Source organism: Capricornis sumatraensis, chromosome 18, assembly GCF_032405125.1.
Source record: "Capricornis sumatraensis isolate serow.1 chromosome 18, serow.2, whole genome shotgun sequence".
NCBI classification, from domain to species: domain Eukaryota; kingdom Metazoa; phylum Chordata; class Mammalia; order Artiodactyla; family Bovidae; genus Capricornis; species Capricornis sumatraensis.
The window spans coordinates 30,208,477-30,225,572 of record NC_091086.1 but is presented as its reverse complement, the minus strand read 5'-3'; the positions used below and the strand labels follow the sequence as shown (position 1 = coordinate 30,225,572).

General features: G+C 35.3%; 1 protein-coding gene across 5 annotated transcripts in view; it reads left to right on the top strand.

The window, feature by feature from the left end:
* Window positions 1–17,096, top strand: part of DDX4 (DEAD-box helicase 4) — a 66,888-nt gene that overhangs the window by 47,501 nt on the left and 2,291 nt on the right. For all 5 annotated transcript variants that reach the window (XM_068990546.1, XM_068990544.1, XM_068990543.1 and 2 more), the window contains 5 exons: window positions 2,100–2,229; window positions 3,617–3,783; window positions 8,044–8,189; window positions 15,888–15,987; window positions 16,755–17,025. In XM_068990546.1, coding sequence (XP_068846647.1) covers window positions 2,100–2,229; window positions 3,617–3,783; window positions 8,044–8,189; window positions 15,888–15,987; window positions 16,755–17,025 — 814 coding nt within the window. The remainder of the gene's footprint in view (window positions 1–2,099; window positions 2,230–3,616; window positions 3,784–8,043; window positions 8,190–15,887; window positions 15,988–16,754; window positions 17,026–17,096) is intronic.

Genomic DNA, 17,096 nt, shown 5'->3' with positions numbered 1-17,096 from the left:
GTTCTTGCTTTAATGAACAGCTTGTTTATAAACTTTTTCTACTTTTAAGTATTTTATTAGAGTAGATTTTTATAGATTTAATGTTAAAGAATATGAAGTTATTTTAAAGCTTGCATTCTACCAGCAGTATTTGAAAATGTTAACTTCACTATATACTTTGCCACTATTTGGTATTATATTAGTTATCTGTTGCTGCTTACCTTAAACCCTAGTTGCTCAAAACAATACATATTATTTATTATCTTACAGTTTCTGAGGGTTAGGAATTGAGGAACACTTTAGCTGGGTGTTTCTGGCTTGGCATCTCATGAGGTTGCAGACAAGATGTCATTTAGAATTACAGTCATCTGGCTTTATTGGATCTCTCTGTAAGAATGGTTGTCTCTAGGAAATGACAGCTAGCTTCACTTAGATTGAAAGGTCAGTGAGAAAGAGCAAGGAGGAGGTTTCTGTGACTTGTAAGACAGTTGCAGTCACTTTTCCTATATTCTGTTCGTTGCTAAGCAGGTCACTAGTCTAGTTCATACTCAGGACTGGCTATATAATTTGTGAGAACTAGCCCAAAATGAAAATACAAGGTCCTTTGTTTAAAAATTATGACGAATTTTAAAGCAGCAAATAGAATATTAAACCAGGCTCAGGTCTTTTTTAAGCATAGGACTCTGTATGACTGCACAGGTTATATACCTATGAAGCCAGCCTTGTACACATCTTTGGAGGAAGGGAGTTAGGATCTATATTTAGGAAGGAAGGCATATTGAAGATTTTGTGTATGTATTTTTAAATCACTACAGCTATCTTCATGTTTTCATTTATTTGGTTATTGAGAGGTTGAACTACTTTTTGAGTGCTTTGTACATGTTCCCTGTGAATTATTCATTTGCTGTCTACCCATTTATCTGTTGGTATATTAGTGTTTTTTTGTACAATTCTTTAGAGCTTTCTATCTAGAACCGTCACCTTTTATTTTGTATAAATCAGTTTATTTGAAATTAGAGGAGAAAAATTGAAAATTTTTTAATGTCAACCTTGACAGATCTTTTGTAAGAAGTAGATGTACATTGCTTATACCAGTGTTTATTTCTTACCCCCAGGTACTGTGTTGCTCTTCAAGCTTTTAAATCAAGTAAAAGATAAAAGTTTTTTTAAAAAAAAACAAAACAATAATGATATTTCAGATAATATGTATGCACAAAATGTGTATTAGTATGTGGATATTTGTTGGAACATTTTTGTGGCAAAAAACTGAGAAGTATCTAATTATCTTTAATCCTCCTCTTCAAAGTTTACACACTATTACCAGTTTTATGTGAAATAGTATAGAAAGAGCTGGTGCATATGTACACACTTTAATTCTCCTCTCAACAAATCTTAGCATACTAAGCTTGGTTGCCACCCTTTTTTAAAAAAAATGGTATATGTTGGAGCTAACACTTACCATAGAACTGTACTCCTCTTTATAGATGCTCAGTTCTTTTGTAAGGAAGGCCTATAATTCTGTTTTTTATTGTTAGACAACTAGATTGTTTTCAGTCTTTTGATACTAAAAATCATGTTCGCAGTGAATATATTACACAGTCAGTCATCTTTACCCATTTGTGGGGACATATCTGAAGGGAAAATCCTATATGTGAATTTATTGAGAAAAATAAGTTTTAAAATTTTAATAGAGACTAAAATTGTGAAAGGGGTTGTATCAGTTTATCCCTCAGAGTGCCAATTTCCCTGCACTGGCTAACATGGCATTATCACACTTGAGGGAAAATTTTGTTAGACTTCATTTGTTTTGGTTTTTTTTTTTACTTTTAAAAGTAATATTGAACTTAAAGTGTTTAAAAACCATTTGTATTTTTAGTGAACATTTGTTCATGTTGGCCCGTTGTGTGGGTGTTGGTTGTGTTTATCATTGTTTTTGAAGAGCTCTATCAGACAGGTTGCAAATATTTTTTTCCTGCAGCTTTTCAACTTTCTGGGATGAATTGTAAAAGAATGTTGAATATATTAGTTCTTTCTTTATGGATTTCATTTTACATCTCATTAAAAACAAATGACTAATTTTCAAGCAACTAGAAAATGACATTTATTTTTATTGTCAATAGGACTTGTGTAAGAGCAGTTGTCACATACGGGGGAACCCAGTTGGGGCATTCAATTCGACAAATAGTACAAGGCTGTAATATATTATGTGCTACTCCTGGGAGACTGATGGATATCATAGGCAAAGAAAAGGTAGGCTCTAGAGGGATAACAGAGTTGTGAGATTGACTAATAATTGTTTTGTTTGGGAAAGAGAGAAACTTGTGTAAAGACATGTATGTTCATTACAGCACCATTTGTATATTAGGCTCCCATTTGATTCCTTGAATGCTTTCTTATATAAATCTTAATACAAATAGGTAAATAGTATTTTTCATTTTATACTTGGGAAACAAACTTTTAGCAAGATTATGTAATTTATTCTAATCTCTAAATTAGCTCTAGTAAGTGATAGGGTTGGAATCTGAATCTGATTCCAGAATCCATATCCTAGACCCACTACACTGGGAGAAAAATGAAATCAATAATTTTTTCTAGTTTCATATATGTCTTGAGGAAATCTTTTTTTTCCCTGGAAGAAAACCTTTGTGGCATCAGTAATTTTGTCTCCTGTTTTAAGTGTGAGAGTAATATTATCCAGGATTATTAAGTTTCTGTCTTTGGAGAGAGATTTTAGGGCTATTTATTTTCAGTATTCATATACCACATCATTACATCTCTGTATCAGTATTTTCAGTTCACTTTCATGATCCTGCTTTTCTTTTTTAAGACTGTTCTCTAAAGGGATTATTAAAAATATGCTCTTTCTGCTGAAAGGAAATTTTCTTTACTTATTAAGACTATCCAGAGAAATTCACCTTGATTTCCCACCTTGTTTCCCATCTTCCATGGGGTAAAAAATCACTTGTTTTCTTTTTGCAAATATGTGCTTCTGTTTTTAGCACTAAGTATTCATGATAGGTAAGAAAAGTTTCCCAGCTGTTCCTGAGTGATTAGAGAATCAGGGATTTATTAAGGGTTTAAAGGAGTTAGAAATAAATTTGTCAGTTATAGGCCATTTGATAATGTCATGCTATTAAGAAATTTTATTTCTTACATTGAATAGCCTGACTTTATCAGATAATGCAGTCTAGATATGTGCTGTCCAATACAGTAGTCACTAGCTACATGTGGATATTTACATTTTAACTGATACAAAATTAAAAATTCGTTCTTCAAGGCACGCTAACTACATTTTAAGTGCTTAATAGCTGCATATGGCTACTGGCTAATAGTGAAGATACAGAATTTTTAAGTAATTACAGAAAGGTCTATTGTGTAATACTGATCTAAATGTTTTGATTTCTTTCAGTTCTATGAAATGTTTTATAACATAAGACAAAATTGAGAACTGAAATGAATACTAATACTATTACCTAACTGTAACAGTGGTCTCATCATTGTATGCATTGATTTCTAATCTTCATCTTTGAAAATATATTAATAGTTAGGCTTGATGAGAATATTTTCATTTAATATATCAACTACTATACTAACTAGTATGCATTCTTTGCTCTAACCCTTGAAAATATCTTAAAAGATTGGTCTGAGACAAGTCAAATACTTAGTTTTGGATGAAGCTGATCGCATGCTGGATATGGGTTTTGGACCAGAGATGAAAAAGTTAATTTCCTGCCCAGGAATGCCGTCAAAGGAACAGCGTCAGACCCTTATGTTCAGTGCAACTTTTCCAGAAGAAATTCAAAGGTAAATTTTTTCTTCTCAGAAGTAGCTGCTATGTACTAAAATGCTTTTACAGCAGGAGAACCAATGTGAATATCTTATTCTTGAGAAATTTACTTTTTTAAAAAATTTAGGATTATAACATAGTTTAAAAGTAAAAGTATTTCTAAAAAGTTTCCTATATTTTTCCTTGTTTCTTACTGTAATTCCTGGCTTTGCATTAGCATGGCATTTTATTAGAGTGTATGTGGTTGTGTGAGTGAGAAAATGAGAGCACGTGGCACCTAGCTAGGATTTAATAAGTGCTTACTAAATGAAATTATTTTTATGGTGGTGCCCCCTCTTTAACCCCAAATTATAGAGCTTGGGGGAATTGCACTTGTGTTAGGAAATTTATGTACTAATTGTTGACAGATATTTGAGTATCATAAATACACAGTGTGGTCTGTGACTTCTGAGGTTAGCATGACATATTCCGGCTAGAATGGTGACTCTTCTTTCTGCCTGCTAATCCCTTGGGAACAGGGAACCTGAAGTACTTATACAGTTCAGTAAAACTCCTGTTTTCTCTGGTGGAACTGTTAAGTGAAGTTGCTCAGTCGTGTCCGACTCTGCGACCCCATGGACTGTAGCCTACCAGGCTTCTCCGTCCATGGGATTTTCCAGGCAAGGGTACTAGAGTGGGTTGCCATTTCCTTCTCCAGGGGATCTTCCTGACCCAGGAATCGAACTTGGGTCTCCTGCATTGCAGGCAGACGCTTTACCCTCTGAGCCACCAGGGAAGCCCCTTTGGAAACCAAGACCTCCAATACTTGTAGTAGGTGCAGTAAGCACAATTTCCCATGTGGGTCACTGGGAATGATGGTAAATGGGCCACTCTAGCTTGGATCCCTTGGTTCCCAGACCCATATACTCCATAAAGATCTTTGGTTCCTACCGAATGATTACTTTACTGTCTGCTTTTAAATGTTACAAATTGCCTGTTATTCCATCTGAAGTCCACTTTTCGCATTCTGCATATTCCCCAAACCGTTGTAGCATCCATATCCTTGGCTTGCATTTCTACCTGTATTTTCTCCCAAACTTATTACCTGTAATTTTTTGATTGAAGTATAGTTGACTTACAATATTATTAGTTTCAAGTGTACAACTTAGTAATTTAATATTTTATGGAATATATTCCATACAAAGTTATAAAATGTTAAATATGTTCCTTATGCTGTACATTCTGTCTTTGTAACTTATTTTATACCTAGTAGTTTGTAACTCAATCCTCTTCACCTCTTTTACTACTCTCCTGGCCCCCTCCCTTTTGGTGACCATTGGTGTATTCTCAATATCTGAGTCTGTTTGTTTTGTTATATTTGTTCCTTTGTTTTATTTTTTAGATTCCACTTATAAGTGAAAATGTACAGTATTTGCTTTTTTCTGACTTTTTTTACTAAATATAATTACCTCCAGATTCATCCATGTTATTGAAAATGGCAAAATTTCATTATTTTCTATGGCTGAGTAATATTCCATTGTGTGTGTGTGTGTGTGTGTGTACCACATCTTATTTATCCATTCATCTGTTGATGGAAACTTAGGTTGTTTTTATATCTTGTCTATTGTAAATAATGCTGCTATGAACATTGGGATACATGTATCTTTTCATTTTAGTGATTTCGTTTTCTTCAGATACTTACTCAATAGTGGAATTGCTTCCTATGGTAGTTTTATTTTGAATTTTTTGAAAAATGCCCATTCTGTTTTCTGTAGTGGCTGTACCAGTTTACACTCCCACCATCAGTGCATGTGGATTCTCTTTTCTCCACATCTTGCCAGCCCTTGTTATTTCTTGTCTTTTTGATAATAGCCATTCTGACAGGTGTGCAGCGATATCTCATAGTAGTTTTGATTTGCCTTTCCCTGATGATTAGTGTTATTGAGCATCTTTTCATATGCCTATTGGCCATCTGTATGTCTTTGGGAAAATGTCTATTCAGGACCTCTGCCCATTTAAAAAAATTAGGTTGTTCATCTTACACTATGAAAGAGATCATGAAGAAACCCAAAAACAGTGTACTGATTGGGAGAAGATATTTGTAAACAATATGTTCAATGAGGGGTTAATATTCATAATACATGAAGAACTTGTGTAAGTTAATGTATTAACTTGTATAAGTTAATATCAAAAAACAAACAGCCTGATTATTACTTGTATGCTTAATCCTTCTCCTCAGCTTCAGACTTTTAGATTTAACTCTTCAGGATTATTTTTCCTCTTAGATGAATTACCAGTAACTCATGTTCATCAGGTAGAAAATTGAACCTCTTCTTCAACTCCCTCTTTTTTCTTTCCAGTTTTCCTTGTTGGCATCAAGGTCTTTTAAACCAAAGTCGTTTGAAGCATGTTGATTCCTCCCTCATGTTCCTTTAACTTCGCCCTTCAAAAGTATTCACCTTGGCAGTTATCTCTAAAATATTGCAAATTTGTTAGTTTCTTCTCTGTTTACCATTATTTTAGGTCCTTTTCAGTTCCTCTCTGCTCATTGATAGTAGCTTTCTAATATGTCTGCAGTTTGACTTTTGGGCTGTTAAAATTGCAAAACTAAGTCTGATCTTTATCACCATGTATTTAAAATAAATTCTCCCATGTCTTTCCATTTCCACAGACTAACCAACTTTTAAATGCTTTTGTACATGACAATTTTTGCCTCATTTGCCACTTTATTCCTTGTAATGATGTTTTTATGGCTTATTTAGAGTATTTCCTATTGGCTACGCAAGCCAAATTCTGTTCCTCTTCATTATTTATCCTTATTTCTTCTTTCCTTCTGCACAGAGTGCTTTTCCTTAGTCATCACTATTTCATGTTCTTGCTTGCTCCTTCTTTAGATAAAGGTTTAAACTTGAAGACTCTTAATAGACATCATTTCATCCATTTCCTGCCAGTCTTATAAAGGAACCCTCTATCTTCTGAAAGAAACTATTTAAAACACTTTTCAGTTTTCTTGTAATATAGTAAGGTTAAATCGCTGTTAAATATTGTAGCACTAGCTTACTATAGTAAAACGTTAAATTAAAATATGTAAATATTAAACTAATAAAATATTTTTAAATTATAGTAATTGCTTTTATATAGCTATATTTGTGCTGTTTGATATGAGGAACACAGGCAGAGATCATCATATTCATCTTTATACACATAGTACCTTATACCACATATGCCTCACATGAGGCACTCAGTATATATTTTAATGAGTGTAAAGGATGATCGATAATTAAGAATTTTAGATAATGTCAAGGTTTGTGCCTGGATGAAAGGGTTCTTGACTCTAGAAGTAGTGTATGAACAAGAAGTTTTTCTTTTATGATAAGAGAGCAGATGAAAAAGAATCAGCAGTGATTTATTAAGATTCTAGATACGCGGAGTTTGAACTATTTTCTTGATATGCTAGGAAATGACTAGAAAGTAAGAGATTGCTATGTGGGAGAGAGGAGGACTGCTCCATGACCTCCTCTTTTTCCCTCCCAAACTTTCTCTGTAATTGGCAGTTCCCCTTCTCCCCACCTCATGTTTCTGTGATCTAAAGCAGGGCTTCTTCATTATATGTTGTCCGTGAGTTGTGTGAGTTGTGTGAGTGTCAGGATGCTGGTACCCTCAAACTTTGGGGAGATCATCTGCAGCTTGGTGTGGCCTAGCCCCTAGTCTGTTCACCTGGTCTCATTTTTTTCACCAGTTATGCCCTACAGATATTATCATTTTCTATGTTTGTCATGATGTGAAAAGCATTGACTTAAGATCTGGTTTGCTCAGAATATTATAGTTCATTTAGAATATACTAATTTAACAGCTCATATTTTCAGGAAACAACTCTTATAAATAACATATATGAAGGCATTGAATGAAGAACAGAATTTTTGCTGTTGGTCTGCATTTTAATCTTTAATTAAAAAATTCCTGCTTGTTGTAGTCTGATAGTTTAGCATACTTTTGTTGTATACACATTTTATATAGTTTCATGTGGTCAGGGCTCCACTTGAAATTACCCATCATTTGACACAGACTTTTTCATTCGTAATAAGTGTTTTGCAAAATGCTAACATTTTACAGTGATATTTGAAAGTGATACTTGGGTGATATAATATCTACCATCTCTTATTATGACTGTTATAATCTGGCTTATAAATGTTATAATCTGTCTTATAAATGTTGAAGTAACACTTGCGGGAATTCAGTGAATATTATTAGTATTGATGGAAGAGAATAAGTTAAGGAATACTCTTTTGTCTTTCAAGGTTGGCTGGGGAGTTTTTAAAGTCGAATTATTTGTTTGTTGCTGTTGGACAAGTGGGTGGAGCATGTAGAGATGTTCAGCAGACCATTCTTCAAGTTGGCCAGTACTCAAAAAGAGAAAAACTTGTTGAAATTCTACGAAACATAGGTATCTTATGTTGATTATCTTTTGTCATGATTTTGATTTTTTTAAAAATTACTTCTAGAAATGACTTTAAGCATTATTTGTCATGAGTTAAGTAAGTTTTCACTGTTTCTTCTTCCTCTAAAGTTCTTTTTCTTATGATTTGATTTTCTGGTAAATTATATAGCAGTATAGTCCTTTCTCCTCCATAAATGTTAAAAAAATAGGAAGAGTTTAAGACTTTAACAATGCTTGACCAAAAACTATTCCAGCAAAAATATATATGTTCCTGTTTTAGAAAATAGAAAGGATTAGTAACATATTTTTACATCAAGCTCTATTTACTCCACTAAAAGTAAGATCTTTGTTGTATTTCTAATTCCAAGTTTTTGCTCTCTAAGGCTTCCTGTATTCATATATTCAAAGAATTTTGGAGCTAGAAGGGACTTTAAAGGTCTAATTCTGTTCCTTACAATGTTAATGAGAAGCTCTAGCCCTCCCTTCAAAAAAGCCAGTTTTTATGGAAAGTTGTATTTCTTTGATTGAGATAGCTTTAGTTTATTCCTCGAAATAAAATTTTATAATATGGCCATTTTAATATTTTTTTGTTGCCTCACAGGCTAAATGTATCATATGGATCCTTTCTCCTCATCCTCCATTTTAAGTGCCTGTTTCAGTTTGAAGTCAGTGTTAGGAATGGGGAATAAAAAGGCAAGAAGCTGTCTAATTTCCAACAATAAGAAGTTGATTTAGAAATGCTTTTAAAAGGCTTCTAGTCTTCAGTTTTTTCTGAGTTTTATATAAAAAAACTTTTAAAAACCAAATATTCATCTTGAGTTTGAAAAATGTTATTAGTTTTACTTCATGATATGTTTCATAGCATGTACTGTTGCATGCAAAATAAAAATAGTAATTGTTGTGGGCCATATACTATTCTGATTATTTTACATGTGTCACTCATTTAATTCTCAAAACAACCTCTGAGGGTGGGGTTTGTTACCCTCATTTTAAAGTTGAGGGCACTGAAATACAGAGATTTCAAATAACTTGCCCAGTATAAATTGAAGTTCCAAATGCAACAGGAGATAAGTAAGACATGGTTTTGCTGAAGTTAGAGCAAATTTCTAGTATAATTATCTTAAGACTTTTTATATATGAATTTATGAAATGAAGTTTGAGAATAATTCTGCTGAAGATAGTGTTTCAAAAGTGCTGGTTTCTCTTTGGGAAACCTTTGAGGTCAGCATGTAACACTGTTGGTATACTTCTGTATTATTTGAAAGGTTAAATGTTTGTAGTTCATAATTTATTATTCTTGGTTTCTTTTTACTTTGCATAGAAATGTTATGCTGTATATCATATTTTACATATTTTTGTTCATATAAATTGCTCTCTTTTTCTAATCATTAACTTAAATCTGGTAGCTTTCCTCTTCTGCTTTTAAAATGTATAGGTTTCATTATTTCATAGTAGTATACCAACTGCCTTTTTCATAATTTTAAATGAACAGGTGTAAAAGATTTTATTGAGCTCATTAATTACAAAGAAAACAAGTAAAATGTTATAGCCAGTTCAGAGGAGAATTCAAAGAACGCATTTATGTGTAGGATATCAGGAAGACTAAGATGAATTTATAAATAGATGCAAAATTGATCAATGTCCACAAAGTGTAATAATTTGTTACATTTGAGGGAAGATTTTCATTTGTATTTTTAACGATAAGAATCATTTTCATTGCTCTCAGTTGCAGTAGAGGTATAAAACAAAGGTAGTAAAAGGTACAGACAACCTTGAAGGGTATGCTAGTCAGTATCAGCTTTGCTCATTTCAGAGTCTTCAACAGTTTTTTCTGACAACCTGTATTCCCACAAAGTCACAATAATCTTAGATTACTCTTGATCAAAGAAAGGCTGGTCTCATTATGTTTGGCCTATTTTCATAGGTGCAGCAAGACTGTTTCATAACAAAGGCCTCTCAAGTTTGTTTCACGAATCTAGAGCCGTACAATATTGAACAACTATGAAAGTCACAAAGTTAACTTCTAGATAGTTTTCATAAGAAATCTGAGATTGAAGTTGTAAAGGTCCCTGAAGAATAGGAAACTAAGTCTAAGATACTTTTCATATACCATTTACAGTACCTAGAAATTTAAGTGAATTCCTCTCTTCTAAATTTCCCCAGATTTTTAATGTAATTGATTCTTGTTTCATTGAATCTGTCAGCAGGTTCCATCTGCTTTTGGGCTATAAACAGTTTTAGAAATTATCCTCAATCCAGTGATCTTTGCAGGTTGTCAGAATGTCAGTTTACAGCCTTTTACCTTGAGGTATTAATAGTTTGAAGTGCCGGAAACAGTCCTTTCCCACAAGACTTGGAGTCTGTTCTTCACTGATGATAGAAATTCTCTGGTTTATAGAAAGTCTTTGGACAAGCATCAAAACAAAACAGAAACTGTCTGTAGTTGACAGAGAATGATTGTGGTTAAGTTATTAGTGATCATTGTTAAATACAGAAGATCTGACGAAGGCTGAAAATAGGAATAAATCTACAAACAAATTTGTTTGTATGGAGCAGTGTACCTCCAAGCCTCTGAAATATACAGAAAACCTGTTTAGAGTTGTTTCATAAGTGTCTTTGTCAGTGTTTCTCCTGAAGTTTAAAAAAAATATTATGAACAGCAAGAGAATTTACGTAATTCTAGGGACTTCTCATAAAGTAAACAGTTTTGAAATGTATAAATAACATTTTACCTATGCATTTCAACCTAGGGAAAGCTTAATGTCTTCTGATAAAACAGTTCTTACCATGCAACTCCTAAAAGTAATAACATGCTATACAAGCTTAATTATTTTTAGCCTCTCTTTTATTTTATATGGTGAAATAAAAAGCCTTTCTTTTCCCTGGGGTTCTTTGAGAAATCCCAGAAGTAGTTTAGGTGGATTTCTTCTTCTAAATTTATCAGTTCCGTTTAGTCGTTCAGTCGTGTCCTACTCTTTGTGACCCCATGAGCCGCAGCACACCAGGCCTCCCTGTCCATTACCAACTTCCGTATTCTACCCAAACCCATGTCCATTGAGTTGGTGATGCCATCCAGCCATCTCATCCTCTGTCGTCCCCTTCTCCTGCTGCCCTCAATCTTTCCCAGTATCAGGAAAAGTCAGGAAAATCTGACTTTTCCAGTGAGTCAGCTCTTCACATTAGGTGGCAAAAGTATTGGAGTTTCAGCTTCAACATCAGTCCTTCCAATGAACACCCAGGACTGATCTCCTTTAGGAAGGACTGATTGGATCTCCTTGCAGTCCCAGGGACTCTCAAGAGTCTTCTCCAACACCACAGTTCAAAAACATCAATTGTTCGGCGCTCAGCTTCTTTATTAATCCAACTCTCACATCCATACATAACTACTGGAAAAACCATAGCCTTGACTAGACAGACCTTTGTTGACAAAGATATGTCTCTGCTTTTTAATATGCTGTCTACGTTGGTCATAATTTTCCTTCCAAGGAGTAACCATCTTTTAATTTCTTGGCTGCAATCACCATCTGCAGTGATTTTGGAGCCCAGAAAAATAAAGTCAGCCACTGCTTCCACTGTTTCCCCATCTATTTGCTATGAAGTGATGGGACCAGATGCCATGATCTTCGTTTTCTGAATGTTGAGCTTTAAGCCAACTTTTTCACTCTCACTTTCATTAAGAGGCTCTTTAGTTCCTCTTCACTTTCTGCCATAAGGGTGGTGTCATCTGCATATCTGAGGTTATTGATATTTCTCCCGGCAATCTTGATTCCAGCTTATGCTTCCTCTAGCCCAGCGTTTCTCTTGATGTACTCTGCATATAAGTTAAATAAGCAGGGTAACAATATTCAGCCTTGATGTACTCCTTTTCCTATTTGGAACCAGCCTGTTCCATGTCCAGTTCTAACTGTTGCTTCCTGACCTGCATATATATAGGCTTCTCAAGAGGCAGGTCAGGTGGTCTGGTATTCCCATCTCTTTCAGAATTTTCCACAGTTTTTTGTGATCCACACAGTCAAAGGCTTTGGCATAGTCAGTAAAGCAGAAATAGATGTTTTTATGGAACTCTCTTGCTTTTTCGATGATGCAGAGGTTGTTGGCAATTTGATCTCTGGTTCCTCCGCCTTATCTAAAACCAGCTTGAACATCTGGAAGTTCACGGTTCCTGTACTGCTGAAGCCTGTCTTGGAGAATTTTGAGCATTACTTTGCTAGCGTGTGAGATGAGTGCAATTGTGCGGTAGTTTGAGCATTCTTTGGCATTGCCTTTCTTTGGGATTGGAATGAAAACTGACCTTTTCCAGTCCTGTGGCCACTGCTGAGTTTTCCAAATTTGCTGGCCTATTGAGTGCAGCACTTTCACAGCATCATCTCCCAGGATTTGAAATAGTTCAACTGGAATTCCATCACCTCCACTAGCTTTGTTCATAGTGATGGTTCCCTAAGGCCCACTTGACTTCACATTCCAGGATGTCTGGCTCTAGGTGAGTGATCACACTATCGTGGTTATCTGGGTCATGAAGATCTTTTTTGTACAGTTCTTCTGTGTATTCTTGCCACCTCTTCTTAGTATCTTCCATTTCTGTTAGGTCTAAATTTATAGTCTGATATTAAAAAAACAAAGTCAAAAGTTGTCAGAGGAGAGTTGAACATTTTACTAGTGTAAGATTATTTACTTCTTAGATAGTAATTTAATTGAAGTGACAATGCATTTAAAAATGAGTAGACGGTAATGTGGTTATCAAGACAATAGCTCTTTCATAAAGGTCTTTTTCTCTAAACAACCAAAGACATAATAAAGTCAAAAGATTCTCTGCTATATAGGCTGATTATAAGGAAGAGAAAGAAGAACCTTTCATATTATAAGTAAAGGCATTAAACAGTAAATCAGGAAATAGTTCCATGCAAATTGATTGAATTTGTTAAAATTTTAACACATTTCATCCTTATTTTTGTTGGGGGGGGTAGCTTTCCCGGTGGCTCAGTGGTACAGAGGATACCTTCAATGTAGGATACGCAGGAGATGTGGGTTCAATCCCTAGGTCAGGTAGATGCCCCCTGGAGGAGGGCATGGCAGCCCACTCCAGTATTCTTGCCTGGAGAATCCCATAGATAGAGGAGCCTTGTGGGCTACCGTTCATGGTATTGAAAGAATAGGACACCACTGAAGAGACTTAACATAAGCACATAGCTTTTTTTTTTTTTTAAAGACTCACATATTATAAACTGGTATAAAATTCAGTTTCCACGTTTTATCTTTTATTGTGCATTTTTCATATTCTGGAGCAAACTGACACTTCAGGACAAAATGAATCTTTCTCAGGGTCTCCGAGATGCTCTCAAGGAGTCTGTGAGGTAAAAACAATTCCAGGGACAGAGGAGCCTGGTGGGCTATAGTCCATGGGGTCACAAAGAATCAATCGGACATGGCTGAGTGACTAACACTCGCTCCAGTTGTTCAGACACAAAAATATGAGGCATCTTTGATTTCTTTCTCCAGTGTACAAATCTGATCTGTCAGCAGAGTCCTCTGTTTCTGTCTAGCATCAAACTATATCAGAACCCATCAGTTGCTAAGTTAAAACAAAGATCAGATCTACTTCTTTTCTCCAAACCCAATGGCTTCCGTCCTCAAAGTAAAGATCTTTCAGTGGATTTCAGGGCACTTCATGAAATGGCTTCCATCATCCCTCTCCAAATCCTACTGCTCTCCATTGCTCACCCTATTCTAGCTGCACTTTGCTCATTACTCTTCCCCACATGTACCAGACATGGTCCTACCTCATTGCCTTTGTTCTTGGTATTCCCTCTGCCTAGAATGTAAAAACCAGATGGGGACCTCTTTTCTGTTTTGTTTTTTTTTTTTGATCACATAAAGAAGACCTATACCTTAGAACCTTTATATTTGTTCTTACCTCTGACCTATAATGAGCTTCCCTGGTGGCTCAGAGGTTAAAGCATCTACCTGCAATGCGGGAGACCTGGGTTCGATCCCTGGGTCGGGAAGATCCCCTGGAGAAGGAAATGGCAACCCACTCCAGTATTCTTGCCTGGAGAATCCCATGGAAGGAGGATCCTGGTGGGCTACAGTCCATGGGATCGCAAAGAGTCGGACACGACTGAAGCGATTTCACTTTCACTGACCTATAATGCTGTTTCCTCAGATATCTGAATAGTTCACTTGTTTAGTAATATCTGTCCCCAGATGTCATCTAATTGGAGACGGTGCATAAACCCATCTGGCCCTTTATTCTGCTAAACTTTTTCTTTTTTAGACTTAATACATCGTATTTGTTACCTACAATGAGTGTAGGTGCTTTGTTTTATTTGCTGTGTTTTCGGTATCTAGAATAGATACTGGCATCTACTGGGTGCTAAATGTTTGTTGAATAAATGGAGACAGCTGATAGGGACACAGGGGAATGAGATTATGAAAAGTAACACCTTGTTACTTCTATTCAGGCTATAGATTATTATCTTTCCTCTCTAACATTTTATAGAAAATTTCTTGGTGTGGAAAAGTCTCTGGCTCATGCTTATATTTAAACCAATTAACTAAGCTAACAAGTAAATATTCTTTAATGTGTTAAGACCCTGAGATAATATCTTGTATATCTATCTATCTATCTGTATATATATATAAGATACTTTGGGGATTAAGGGGGATTGAATTGAGATAATGTTGAAACATAGAATATTGTAGAGTTTGTCAGCCCTGGGTTGAATGCAATTATTATGAATGCCTCTGGCAGTCAAGGTAGAATAAAAGATTCTATAACCGTGGGAAGAACAAAGGCATTTATTTATAGAGAGGAAAATGAAGGGCCTGAGCCAAATTAGGAACTGCTAAGAGTTGGCAGGTAGATACCATTTATCTTTCCCTGATTGCAGCCATGAAATTAAAAGACGCTTACTCCTTGGAAGAAAAGTTATGACCAACCTAGATAGCATATTGAAAAGCAGAGACATTACTTTGCTGACTAAGGTCCATCTAGTCAAGGCTATGGTTTTTCCAGTAGTCATGTATGGATGTGAGAGTTGGACTGTGAAGAAAGCTGAGCGCCGAAGAATTGATGCTTTTGAAGTGTGGTGTTGGAGAAGACTCTTGAGAGTCCCTTGGACTGCAAGGAGATCCAACCGGTCCATTCTAAAGGAGATCAGCCCTGGGATTTCTTTGGAGGGAATGATGCTAAAGCTGAAGCTCCAGTACTTTGGCCACCTCATGTGAAGAGTTGACTCATTGGAAAAGACTCTGATGCTGGGAGGGATTGAGGGCAGGAGGAGAAGGGGACGACAGAGGATGAGATGGCTGGATGACATCACTGACCCGATGGATGTGAGTCTGAGTGAACTCTGGGAGTTGGTGATGGACAGGGAGGCCTGGCGTGCTGCAATTCATGAGGTTGCAAAGAGTCGGACACGACTGAGCGACTGAACTGAACTGAACTGAAGTCTCTACTTATTGGTTGGCCTATGAAGGCAAAGGGCAAGTGGTTGCTTTTCTTTTTTTTCAGTCATAAAGTAGGGAAAAGTCCTTGTCTCTCTGTCTTTGACATTTATCCACTCAGGAAATATTTGAATTGCTCTTACCTATCAGGCCTGAGTCTAGGTGCTGGGAATACAGTGGTGGATAAGACAGTTTCCTACTCATTCTATGCTTTTTTTTCTTTTCCTGATTTTGTAGTTTGAATGTTTCGTTGTCTTGTAGGTGATGAAAGAACTATGGTCTTTGTTGAAACTAAGAAAAAAGCAGATTTTATTGCCACTTTTCTTTGTCAAGAAAAAATATCAACAACAAGTATTCATGGGTGAGTAGATTATTATGATTTCCTAATAAGGAGATAACTTCTATTTGTCATTTAAGAAATGTTGGTATATTTAACTAGTAAAAAATCCTGGAATTAGGATCTCAAAATCTAACTATTATTCTTCATCTTTAAGTTTTTATAAGAACCAAGTGACAGGGATGGGTGAGCTAGAAGTATCTTAAGTTCCTCATTATGATTGTCAAGCAATCTCACTTAAAGTCTCTCTGATTCTTAGATCTAGGTGTTTATTCAGCTAAATCTATCCAGTGCTTGATATTCTTTTCACTGGAGTCCTCAAAAATGTCATATTAACACAACTTCATTGGCACTTTACTAGGAGATCTAAAATATTAATCAGTAAATAATGTAGAGTTCAGAGATTATACTTTAAAAAATCAGTAATTTTTGAGAAAGCATTTGATCAACTAGTTGTGTATTTTTTATCAAAACTAGAAACAGTTTATTAGTGGGTAAGATTTGATGTTTGTTGTATTTGAGTCTGTATTTTGGCTGTAGGTATTAGCTGTCACCTTACTTCATCTGCAAATGGGGTTATTCGTCCTACCTCAAAATATTATTGTGAGAATTAAATGATGACTTAAAAGAAATTAGTATAATACTTTGTATGTAAGAAGTAGACATTAATGTTAACTGTTGCTATTTTTTTTTTACTGTTATTAAAAAGAAATCTATCCGTTGAACTTTAATGGATCTCTTTAATAATTTTCTTAAGGGCTGTTCTAATACATGCTTTGTTTTCTTTCAAGTGATCGTGAACAGAGAGAAAGAGAGCAAGCTCTTGGAGATTTCCGCTGTGGAAAGTGCCCTGTTCTTGTTGCTACTTCAGTAGCTGCCCGAGGGCTGGATATTGAAAATGTTCAGCATGTTATTAATTTTGATCTTCCTTCTACCATTGATGAATATGTTCATCGAATTGGGCGTACTGGTCGTTGTGGAAATACTGGCAGAGCTATTTCCTTTTTTGATCTGGAATCAGATAGCCATTTAGCACAGCCTCTAGTGAAAGTGCTATCAGATGTAAGTTTTTAATTTTTAAAACTGAATGGATAGTGTTCTTACCTTGTCATTGAAAGCAGACATTTTATATG